Source organism: Monopterus albus, unplaced genomic scaffold (assembly GCF_001952655.1).
Source record: "Monopterus albus unplaced genomic scaffold, M_albus_1.0 scaffold134.1, whole genome shotgun sequence".
NCBI lineage: Eukaryota > Metazoa > Chordata > Actinopteri > Synbranchiformes > Synbranchidae > Monopterus > Monopterus albus.
In genome coordinates this window covers 2011352-2023862 of record NW_018128014.1, presented here as the reverse complement: position 1 = coordinate 2023862, position 12511 = coordinate 2011352, and the positions used below count along the sequence as shown (strand labels likewise).

Sequence of the window (12511 nt, the reverse complement as noted above, 5' to 3'; positions counted from 1 at the left end):
CTGGCTCCTGGACCTTCTGACTGGCAGGCCCCAGACTGTCAGGATTGGCAATAGAACTTCAGCCAGCATTGTTACAAACACTGGCATCCCACAGGGATGTGTCCTCAGTCCCATCCTCTACACCCTGTTCACCCACGACTGTGTTGCCTCCCACAAAGACAACATCATCCTGAAGTTCGCGGACGACACTGGTCGCATCACTGGCGGGGACGAAGCAGCCTACAGGAGGGAGGTGGCGGTCTGGTGTCATGGTGCAAGGACAATAATCTCAGCCTCAACACGGACAAGACGAAGGAGATGATAGTGGACATGAGGAAGGAGAGGAGAACTCAGCCACTGTTCATCCAGGGGCTCGAAGTGGAGAGGGTGAGCAGCTTCAAATACCTGGGTGTCCACATCAGTGAGGACCTCACCTGGACACAACACCACACAGCAGGTCAAGAAAGCCCAACGGTGGCTGTACTTCCTGAGGAGGTTTGGCATGTCGCCTAGGATCCTTTGCAACTTCTACAGCTGCATCATTGAGAACATCTTGACCAGCTGCATCACTGTCTGGTATGGCAGCACTACTGCTATGGACCGCATAGCAGGATGTTGAGAAGTGTGAAATGCAGGACCTCCAGACTGAAAAACTCGTTCTTTCGCTCTGCCATCAGATTCCTAAACAGCTGAGGAGTTTATTACCAGGAACTATATCATGTACTGTCGACCTGTACTGTTTACATTCTCATGCACATGCATAATTGCACGTTGACTGTTGACTGCTGCACATGCTGCTCCCATGCAGCATACAGTCTCTTATTATATTGCTGCATTTGCCGCTTAAAGTGCCTTAGATTTTGTGTTACTTATTTATCTACTTTATATTTCATTTGTATTTTGTGGCATTCATGTGGACGGCAAAGTAAGAATTTCATTGTACAGGGAAACACGTTTCCTAACTGTGCATATGACACTTTGACTTTGAAGGATTAAAGGATGAGAAGTGGCTAACAGACAGTAACATGACAAACTGCTGCCTGCTGTGTTATAACCCAGTGTCTATAACAGAGAGCTGCAGAGCAAGACAGGGTCGCCTACTGGCGCACAAATGCAGCAATGATCTGACCAGAGCTGAGGGGTCGAGCAGGTCTGCCACTCCAAGGACGGTCAAGCTGCCGACCCGGGTCCTGATCTGACTGCCGTTCTTCAGCTGGTTGAGAGGCAGTGCCTGGCCCTCGGACAGGTGGAACTCAATGTCCCGCTGCGACAGGGTCTGCAGGGACACGTGGACACACAGGTGAGGACAGCACCAGGAACAGTCCATATACCTGGTACAGGCCTTCTGCTATGGCTGACCTGGTTGGCAGGTAGGCCACTGTTGTCAGGGACAAACAGGGTAGACTGGACCGTCACGTTACTGAGGCACCTCACAAACCGTTTCCCAGACTCAGACACCTGAGAGTAGTTCAGGATTTGCTGCACAGACAAACATACAAAGATGTATTTTATAATTGACAATTTATAATCAGTGGTGCATGGTGACAAACAGCAAGCGCCTGTGACAGTGAATGATGTTTTGTCTCGGATGTGAATGACCAGTGCAACGTGTCCAACTCACAGTGAGAAAGTTGGAGAAGGTGGGGGTGGATCTGAGCACCTGCAGCAGGTTTCCTGTGCACATGAAGCCGTCTCCAGTGTAGCCGAGCTTACACTCACACTTCACCTCTGAAACAGTACGCACACATGGACATGCTACTGATGATCGGTGTGACTGACCGGGCTTTTACACTAGCCAGGGACGAGGAACAACTTGTTTTATGTTACCAGTGTTCTGTAATCAGTGCTGCTTTATCATGCTGAAGATTAATTAATTCTCTCTTTTGTGAGAAGAAAGACAAATGTTTCAGCTTATAACCATGTTTTCTTTGCATGTGTAGTAAAACTACACAAGCTCCCTCTCTCACCCTTCATCCGGTAACAGAAGGAGTCCCAGGTCTCGCTCAGGTTTTTGCGGGTGCCGTAGTCCACAATGCCCACGTGTCCGAAGCCACATTTAGGACTGGAGTAGGTGGTGGGGTACGCCACCCGAGCCTGGTCCAGCCAGCCGGCAGCGCACATGTTTAAACCTCCCTGCAGAGAGCAACAGGACCAGCAGACAGCAGGTATAAATTGGACAGTCCCTCTCAAATTAAACTTACGGTTCACTTATATTTTCCTTCACTGTGTTGTCCTCTGTTTCTGGGTCAGAGTGATGTCTCTGCAGTCTCGGGGAAAGTCCCTCTGAGCTCAAATACCTACGAACATGAGTTGTAACATCACAAATATTCTGGAAGCCAACGCTGGACTAATGAGCAACTTCAGTAAGTGTAATATATAGAAGTATCACTTCCTGCACACGGACAAGGGAACGGGCATCATAGTGAAGAGGGAGATATTTTGTTTTTGTATTCAAAGATCCAGAAGTTGTCAATAATAAAAGTATTATAATAAACCGCAATAACAATTTTTTTTTACCAAGTTATATGAAGTTTTTTTTGTGGAAAAACACAAGACCTTGATGAACCTGTGTAGTGTTCACTGACCTGCTGAGCGTAGGACAGCTGAGTATATGTAGCCAGGCAGCCTCCCTCTGCAGCACAGGCCTGCTGAGCTGCAGTGTAGTTCAGTTTGTACTGACCTTGATCGGAACGGTAATGAAACACACCAAGCGTCACATCTGCACACAAACACAACGACACAGACACTGTATGTGAACACACTGTGTTTAAACATTATGGAGATGTTTGGAAAGTGCTGCCAAACAAGAAGCCCTTTAAATAGCATGGGCTGATCCCTAACTCACTGCTGAGAGCATGTGTGGTGTGGCAGCCAGAGGTCACTGAACGTCTCCATTTGTTAGGATGAAAACAAAACCCCGAAAGTGGAAAAGCCTGTGAGGACCAACTGAAGCTAGCGACTAACCCTACTGACAGAGATGTGGAGGCCGGACGGGAAGCACGAGAAGCACTGCTCTAAAATTCCGTATGCTGCAGCATTGCGGCTTTACTTGACTGGAACTAAAAGCCAAAAGGAAGCACAGACTCAGAACAGGGGTGTCCACATATTTTGCACATGCTGTGCACATCAACAGGCACAAGTCCTAACAACAGACTCTGATGCCACCTGACATCTCGGGGTGGGGGGGATCAGTGTCCATTGGCAGTCAACAAAAACCTCTGATGGACATACCTTCAAAGTGCAGGTCGGTGCATGTGGCATCCTGATGGCACTGCCCGTTGTCTTGGAGACAGCGGCTGATTGGCAGTTGTTTGACATCGCAGGTCATGCCATCTCCAATGTAGTTGTCTTTACATGTACACTTTTTCTTGCCCTGTTCATAACCACAGTTTACACTTTATCACGGCAGAGACACGTGTGAAACTAACAAAACAGTGAAGGTGTGGTCCTCACCGGAGCCGTCATGGCGCAGATGGCATGTTCGTGGCAGCCTCCGTTGTCTGCGGAGACACAGGGGTCGATGGGCTGACAGGTGAACCCGTCTCCTGAGTGACCTCTCGGACAGGTGCAGCTCACCATCTCTCCTTTCTGAGAACATGTGGCTCCTTTAGCACAACCGCCGTTCCAGACCTGACACATGTCCACCACTGCAGACACATCAGCTCCTGTTACTGTCTCATTATAAGGAAAACAAAGATCTGACACAGGATTAGAAGAGCAAGCAGTGAGCAGCTCCCGTGTGCAGTGTCCCCATGGACACACACACACACACACACACACACACACAACTGTCACGGGGTCACAATGGAAGGCAATTTAAAACCAGGAGGATTCTGAGGCAGGTTCTGCTCTGGTTTCCCTGTGGATTTACGGAGACTCATTCTAGGGGGACATCGCAGATGATGAGATCCTCAAGAAGTCCCACCGATCAGTTCAACATGTTTTTTCACATGCCGCTGAGTCAGGACCAGTTCTGACTCAAACTGTTGTCAAAGTATCCTCCTCTGTTCCCCTGGGCAACTGAACACTAAAGAAAATCGTACACCATTTCTTTGTGTTGTTCACAGACCGTTTACCTGTACAGGTGAATCCGTCTCCTTCATAAAATGGCCGACACACACAAGTGTTGTTTTCCTTGCACACGGCTTTTGGAGAACAGGACGGAGAACACTGAAGGACTTCATCTGGAGGAAGCACGCAAACACACTGTCAGTCTGGTCACACAAAGCAGTGAAATCATTTGGGAACAATTCAGTTTACACATTCGCCTCGACATTTCAGGCACAGACTGGCTCGTCATCAGTTCACAGGAAATCAGTGCAACATTTTGGTCTTTAAACACAACAGAAATCTACATGTCCAGGATCTGGCCAAGTTCCATCTGTTGAAGAAGGTCCTGACTCTGTGCTTCCTGGCAGATCAGGACCAGGGTTACCAGGTTTGACTGAATCAGTCACCACAGCAGTCACCAGACTTTGTTTTTAGGGGTCACATACCAAAAAAGCCAAGGAAACACTCACATTTATAAAAATATTATATTTTCCAGGGAAATCCTCCAGATCAGCTTGGTCAGATCATCACCACCTTTCATCATCTTGCTCAGAACGTCTTCCCTCCCTCTACGTTAATGTTAGCTGGCTTTGAACTGCTCTGTGTGGAACCCTCTCTCACTCACCTTGCTGGGTCTCACACCGGTCTCCAGTCCATCCGGCCTCACAGAAACACAAACCTGAACCTTTGCGTCCGTCGTCACATGACCCGTGCTCTGAACAGTTACAGGCTGAAAACACAACAGACTGTCAGCTTTATAAAACCTGCAGATGTTAAGCGCTGGACTGCTGCTCACCTGTACAGGTGGGTCCGTAGAACCTGTGGCTGCACTGCTCACAGGCCACGCCCCTGAAACCTGCCTCACAGGTGCAGGTACCATTGCCAAGTTGACCGTCATCACATTTACCATGGTCACTGCAGGGAGAGCCACTGCCGCCCGGACACGCTGCGCCGAGAGAAGAACATCATCATATTGACCATGCTCGTCTACATGTTCACTGAAAACACTTTGATTTTCTTGTTGCATCATGAAAGTGTTCACTCTGTTTACCAATAGAACAATGAAAACAGTTTTCAATCAGAATGAAATAGCAAATTACAGGGGGCCTTGATGGCCGAACGTTTACGGTGTGGCACGCCATATACTCAGTGCGCGCAACATCGGAGGTTTGAGTCCAACCAAAGTGTCCAGAGATTATTCACAAATACGGAAGCCCATTGGGGCCAAAAGAAAAAAGAAAATGTTTAAATATCAATAAAGACACTGTTTATGGTCACAATAATACATTTTTAAATCATAGTTACAACTTTTAATGTCAAAATATTGTCGTATCGATTAACTTATGAAAAATTAGGTAAAATGATAACTTTTATAGACAAATATTTATTTAAAATAACAATTATACCAAAACTATTATAAGTAAAAAGAGTAATTTTCTTTTAACTTTGTAGTTGATGACATAAAGAGCCTAAGTCAGGATTATTACTTTGTTAGTCCTAATGTTTCAGGTCCAAGTAAAAATAATAGGCAACCATGTGACTTTTTTGTTACAGTATGAACTTTATATTTGTCAGGTTTAAATGATAACTTTTTACAGCAAAATGATCATTTTTAGGATTAAAACCATTTTTATGGTAAGATTAAGACAAAAGCTAAGAAGTTTTAATTTTAGCTTTTAAAACTTAAAATTAAATAAATGATTATTTCAAAGCCAAAACTGTAACCTGTTAAACTGAAATGCTGTCACTGTAAAAATGATTCAGTAACATTTTCTAGCTTGGTGTCTATATAATCTACAGTATTTCTGACTCACCAGAGTTCAGACCTTTTGTTTTTTCAAACAAAGCTGAAAACTTGCTGAATGTGGTAATAATGTTACACAAAAAGTGATTCAGTCTTCAGTGCTGTCTCACCCAGACAGTCTCGTCCGTAGAAACCACGGCAGCACTTTGGTTGCCAGAGGTTGACGGTGCAGATGCTGCGACAGCCAGAGTTCTTATGGACCAACAGGGCGGGAAGGTCGCACTTCTGGACCTCCTGAACACAGAAGACCACCGAGGAAGAGTCAGGTTCTCGACACACAGAGGTCACGTTCAGGAGTCTTCCTGATGCATTTAGAGGCGAGGATCATACAGACCTTTTCTTTGAAGCCTCTGGGACAGCGATCACGCAGGGAGAACTCGCACATTCTACAGTTCATCTACCACAAAAGAAGAAAACATCAACACAAGACTAACAGCGTCATGAACAACTGACTGGAGGAGCCTCTGCAGTGCTGCTGAGCGTAGCGTTAAATCAATTAGAAACTGATCTTTGATGATCAATTAATCGTTCATTTTTCTAGAACCAAAGGGAAACATTCACTGGTTCCAGCTTCTGAATGGGAACACCTTTTATGACATCATATGACCATAATCTGAATACCCATATATGGGGAACTGGTGGACATCTGAAGACATCACCTTGGACCGCCGGAGCTTTGAACTTCTAATTTCACTGTTTCCAAGTAGTTTAGAAACCTGTGTTCTTTTAGCGCAGGAGTTGACACGTGAGCAAACTGCAGATGCCGGTGTCCGCACACCAGGGAGCAAGGATCAGTGGATAAAGTGAGGATTCACCGGAAGGTCAAAGGTCGTCTGTTCATCACATCGTCCTCCGAAGCTGGGTGTAGTCAGCAGGCAGTCAATCCCGTAAGCGATCCCGCCATTAAAGACCAGGTGTCTCTGAGTGATCCGACACTTTCCATCATTAATGAAGATTTCTCCCTGTTCAAAAGGAAATGCATGTTTTAACAAGATCCCACGTGAACTCTTCTTCCTATTTCCGTCACACTTACAATGTTGTCTGTCCCGCCACACATGAAGGAGAGCGGTGAGCCCTGCAGAGTCCGAGCCGAGTCCAGGTGGATCAGACCTTCAGCATAAACCTGGGTGTGGAGAAGAAACAAAACACACAGAGAAAACTGTGACGCTGCCGGCCTCGCAGGTAATGTCCCATTTTCCTCTCACTCAGTAAAGGGACGCATCTGCTTCATGAACACAGGGAATGTCATTTTCCCTGTAATGAAAGGTTTTTCTGCCCACTCGGTTTTTCTACTACACCTAGGTGATTTCTGCTTTGTCAGGTGCGCTATCAGCAGCGTGCTGACAGCGTTTTGTTGACCCTGTCTTAACGAAAAGGTCGTGAAATTTTCTGCACCTTGTGGCTCTGCAGGATGTGGTACTTGAGGTACTCCACCAGCTGTGCTTGGTTGTCTCGGTGAAACAGGAAGTCCTTCTGCTCCTGCGGCAGAGACGCCATGACACCATCTGAGGGCAGGAAGACCGTCAACGGCTGGTACATCCCATCGTTCACCAGGTGCATCACACCTGTGTCCTGAGGCACAGATATCACAAATACCATGAACCTCGATGACAGAAACCTATCCTTATATCAGCGCAGAATGCCGTTTTCTCACCTGCAGCAGTTTGCAGAAGGTCATGTAGCCGTGACGCTCAGCCACATCGGTCAGGTTCAGCTGCGCCACATCCAGTAGACACGAGAAGGGTTTAGACAATCTACTGATTAGTGAAATCACCGAAGCAGCTCCAGGACTGTACTACTGCTTAGACCATGTGAAAAGCTTTTAGTTTGGGCTGTTGTCAGCATTATTAATTGAATAATCAGAAGCTAATCGATCAATAACATTGTGTTTGCACTGACCGGGGGGTCTGGATCGTCCTCTTTGTCCAGGCCTGGAGGAAACAGGATCTTGTTGATCTCATGGATGATGCCGTTCACACTGATGCCATAGCTGTACATCACACCCACCTCGTTGATCGAGATGCTGCCCTGAAACACACAGTTTTATTTCCTACCAAGCAAAAGACAACGTAACGTCCTTTTCTCCGTTAAAGCCACATTAAGCCGGCACCTGAAGGCAGTTACACAGGGACTATACCTAAGGAAATGTGAAGTTTTCCTTCCTGGTTTCACTGAGTAATCACATTACACAGGAGTATTAAAATGGTCAAAACTGAATTACATGAAACATTTCACAGCATTAGGGCCTTCCACCTGTCTTCCAGCCCTGTATTTCATGTTTTATCATACTTTGTGCTGTAAAGGAAGTTACTACCGTCTCTGTCTTTGCTGTCAGGTTTAAACAGAACGGGGACAGGCTTACTGGTTTACTGGGGCTTTTGCACCAGATTTTTATTGCATTGTCTTACAGAAGGTTTCCTCAGCTCAGGTCAGTTCGTCTCCCTCCTCAGAGCTTGCATATGAAAAGGAGGACCACACAGACAACAGATATGTTACAGGAATTGGATCATGTATTTTCCTGGATTTACTGACAGTAAAGTTGCACAAAGTCAGTTGCGTCGTTGAATTCTCTGCTTCTGAAAAGCAGCCATAAACACACGCTGGATGGAACTGACAGTTGAAGCTGTGAATGGAAAGAAATGACTTCAACCACCCAGAGAGCTGCACTGAATCAGCTCAACACATCAGTCTGACTTTCAGACAGAAACATGGAGCACGACTGCTCCTGAGACAGGTGACACAGGTGTGTGCTCAGTGTCGGTACCTGGATGGACCTGGTGGTCAGGATGAGTCCGGACAGCGACGTCAGGTTTCGGGGTCGGCTCAGGTCGGCGGGCAGCAGCGTGTGACACATGACGATGTGGCTGCGCAGAACAGCGGCAAACTTTTCTTTACGTCTCCTCGTCATCAGTGACTTCATCTGAAAAAAATAAAACACCTCTAATAAACAGGAGCCAGACAACAGGTGTCACCAGAGTCAATGCCTAAATCGTTCAGTTTTTAAATAATTTGTATTATTGTGTACTTCATTCATGATGTTTTATAAAAATCTCTCAGGTGAAGTGTCAACACTTGTATGTACACTCAGGCATGGTGCATGTTTAGATGAAGGTCGTGCCAACAGATAAACATCCACAGAGGGATGATTCATTCGTTCACATGCCTTTGGCTATAGACCCACCTGCAATAAAGCTGTGCTAAGTTTTGAACAACAAAGTTCAGCCTGTTCTTTATGGGCTGATGGCAGTCTTCCTCATGGCGTCCACATTCACTTCCCAGCAGACCCTCAGCTTTGTTTAGCAGCTGACTTTGATTCATGTCTGTTTTCTATCATCATTTATGAGCCAACAGCCTCACAGCCTCACACACTCAGAAAACACATTTTCTTTTACATAACTGATCCTTGCTTTAACATTTGTGCTGATGACAGAGTTCACAACAACAAAGTGAGTCTTACTTCAGTGTAAGGACATTGTTACAGCCACGACCAGTCACTAACTGATCTATAACCAGAAACTCCTCACAGACCAAAGATGCTGTTAGCACTGCACTAAGTCCACATCCTGGTATGAAAACTAAGCCATGGATATGTGGAAAGATCATTTTTGCGTTGTAATTTCTTTCACTTCCACCTTGTTGTGTCTGTTTCTGTTGGCCTGACCTTTTTAACCCAGTCATTTGCTTCCAAACAGCAGCTGCCTAATGTTTAGTCAAACCATACACTGCACTGATGATAAAGGTCAGAGGATCCCAGGAGTTACAACAGGTGGTCCTGAAGCACGTTTTTGTTGTTGAGATGTTTCACTCTGGCCCCAAGCGACTGATATTAACACAGAACATGGTCAAACATTTAAATACGGGAAGAAAACATCCAGCAGCACATTGCTCACCCTGCTGGTCCCGTTCCTGTCGGCTGCAAAGGCCTTGGTGTTCGGAGCAAAGACGGTGAATGGGCCACGGCCTTTCAGAGAAATCTCCACCACCTGAAACCACAGTTTGTACTCCAGTGAATCTGGTTTCACCCGCAGGAGGCGGTAGAGTGAAAGGGGGCGACACTCACAGCCAGGCCCAGTTGAAACTCTCGCAGCCTCCGAGTCAGGAGTTCCTGCACAGAGCCCACAGTCAGACTCAAGAACCGGTCACAGTTTGTTAACGGGAGGGAGAGGGGGACACAGATGCTCACCTTCCCCACAGTGCCTCGGCAGACTAATCCATCTCCGATATAGTTAGCCATGCATGTGCAGGTACGAACACCTGGGACCGTCATGTTACACCTGGCATACTGGTGGCAGCCGCCGTTCTTCTGGAAACATCCACAGCACATGGGTTAAAGACAGGGGCGTGTTGCTGTGTAGAGCTAAGCCATCCTGTAGATAAACTCCACACAGGACAGTGACAGTGCTAACCACTGCACCACCAGGCCGCTCACACGGCTCAACCATCACTGGCCAATATCAAAGTTTTCTGAGCAAATGCACACGCACACACACACACACACACACACACACACACACACACACACACACGTGGCTTCATTGGGATCAGGACATACGTGTAACCTTGAAGTGAGTTATCTTTCAGTTCGCCAAGCTTTTAGGTTCACAGTATTATGGTGGAGTGGTGGTTAGCACCGTCACCTCACAGCAAGAAGGTTCCAGGTTTGAGCCCCGGCCGGCCCAGGGCCTTTCTGTGCAGAGTCTGCATGTTCTCCCTGCATGGTACTCCAGCTTCCTCCCACAGTCCAAACACATGCAGCTTAGGCTGACTAGTGACTCTAAATTGCCTGTAGGAGTGAGTGTGGGCGTTTGTCTACATGCCAGCCCTGGACAGGCCAGCGACCTGTCCAGGGTGGACCCAGCCTCCTGCGCAGTGTCAGCTTGGATTGACTACAGCCCCCAGGCCCTGTTCAGGATGAACGGTGTAAATAATGGATGGAACTTCTGTGTGCTCCCAGTAGTTGATATAGCATGATCTAATAGTAATTTTGTGTTACCAGGTCTTTATCATTTATTTGTCAGAGACAAATACACGATTAACATCAACATGTAAATGTGTTAGTTACTCAAAAGGCTAAATTTCAGCTGTAAGTCCTTATGTCATACAGTAAAAAGCAAACAAAACAAAACGTATTACATCTGATTTATCTCGAATGACTACTTTGTCATTTCCTTCCAGTAGCTTCTTGTTACCTGGCAGTACTTTTGTATTCCCATGTAATATTTTTACTTAATAATAATAATAATAATAATAATAATAATAATAATATTTTTTCATTGCCTCATTTGCTTTGAAGGACTTTTTGGTACTTTTACAATACTTATGTGTTGCTTCACAGTACTTCTCTATTTCTCTGCATAACTTTGTCATTAATTGGAGACTTCTGTGTACGTCTGCATTACTCACCCATACATACCCTTGCAGTTCTTTTGAGCACCATCACAGTTGATAGAAATAGCTCTCATATCTCATAGTACTTATGTTAAGGACTTCTGTTGACTTTTACAGCATGTATGTGCTGCCTTGTAGTATTCCCACAGTGTTTACATGATAGGAATTCGAGGAGCACTGCATACTATTAAGTTACTCCTGCAGAGCACACAAAAGTCTAACAGCCTGACAATAAAAAGAAATCACTTTAATCCCAATTTCAGACAATGGGCAAGTCAGCAGAGCCTGAGGATCTTTAACATACAGAACTGCAGTGGGAAATGAGAAGATGCCTTGCACTGTTCTAAACTCAAAATTAACTCTAAATGTGAATTTATATAAACAGATGTGGATGTTTCAGAATTTTTCAACTAAAATGAATTTACATGTTTAGCCACTGGGGAAATCTGGCATTAAGCAGAGTCGATTGTGTAGATTTTGTGAGAAAGAGGACAAGAAATCATTTCATTTGTTCTGGTATTGTAGAGAAGTAGAACTGTTTTGGATGGAAGCTGAAAAGCAGGTTTCTTCCCACAGCACAAGCTTCTATAGTTGTCATTTCAGTATTATGTTAGGATTTAAGAGAAAATAAGGAAGGATAAATTCTGTACAATATTGTCATTATGATGGAAAAATACTTTATAATTAAAAGTATACAGCGACAACAACTAAATATAAAACATTTTGAAAAGTACTTCAAGCTCCAGTTTTTTCTAGAAAGGCTACAACTGAAAAAATAATTTAATATTTAAATTGTGAAGGTGGGTGGAATCTTGAGTTGATATTTACATAGAGGTGTGCCCATATCTAATTGTTAATATAAATAAATGAAATATATTTGTGCACATCTAATACATGCATTTAGAGGTGACTATGTGTTGCTGTAAATATACTGTACCTTTAGGAGATATCTGTGGTATTACTGTACCTTTTGGCCCGAGAAAAAGTGACCCTCTGGTTTTCTCCCTCAACAAACAATAAGATAATTGTCTTCTTTTTGTTTCTTTTGGATACTGTATTTGTTTTTTCCTTTTATTTATTATTTATTTTTGACCCAAACGTATTGTGAGGGTTTGTTAGGTACGTTTAGCAGAATCCCCTGTCAAAGAGATCTTCAACTCCCGCCTCCGGCAGAGCTTTGACCAGATCCCGGGGGAGGCTGGAGCTATTGAGTCCGAGTGGACCATATTCTCCACCTCCATTGCCAATGCGGCCGTTCGGAGCTGTGGCCGTAAGGTCTCCCGGGCCTGT

General features: G+C 45.2%; 1 protein-coding gene across 1 annotated transcript in view; it reads right to left on the bottom strand.

Moving 5' to 3' along the window:
• stab2 (stabilin 2) overlaps positions 1–12511 on the bottom strand; it is a 38521-nt gene that overhangs the window by 2538 nt on the left and 23472 nt on the right. Inside the window, exons 45-65 of the mRNA XM_020613436.1 lie at positions 10017–10136; positions 9894–9938; positions 9724–9816; positions 8598–8753; positions 7733–7861; positions 7488–7547; positions 7229–7405; positions 6867–6956; positions 6649–6795; positions 6168–6230; positions 5944–6067; positions 4826–4975; positions 4655–4759; positions 4056–4163; positions 3433–3626; positions 3211–3352; positions 2565–2698; positions 1947–2112; positions 1601–1707; positions 1339–1458; positions 1109–1255 (exon numbers count right to left, since the gene is read on the bottom strand). Of these exons, the coding sequence (XP_020469092.1) occupies positions 1109–1255; positions 1339–1458; positions 1601–1707; positions 1947–2112; positions 2565–2698; positions 3211–3352; positions 3433–3626; positions 4056–4163; positions 4655–4759; positions 4826–4975; positions 5944–6067; positions 6168–6230; positions 6649–6795; positions 6867–6956; positions 7229–7405; positions 7488–7547; positions 7733–7861; positions 8598–8753; positions 9724–9816; positions 9894–9938; positions 10017–10136 (2577 nt within the window). The remainder of the gene's footprint in view (positions 1–1108; positions 1256–1338; positions 1459–1600; positions 1708–1946; positions 2113–2564; positions 2699–3210; positions 3353–3432; positions 3627–4055; positions 4164–4654; positions 4760–4825; positions 4976–5943; positions 6068–6167; positions 6231–6648; positions 6796–6866; positions 6957–7228; positions 7406–7487; positions 7548–7732; positions 7862–8597; positions 8754–9723; positions 9817–9893; positions 9939–10016; positions 10137–12511) is intronic.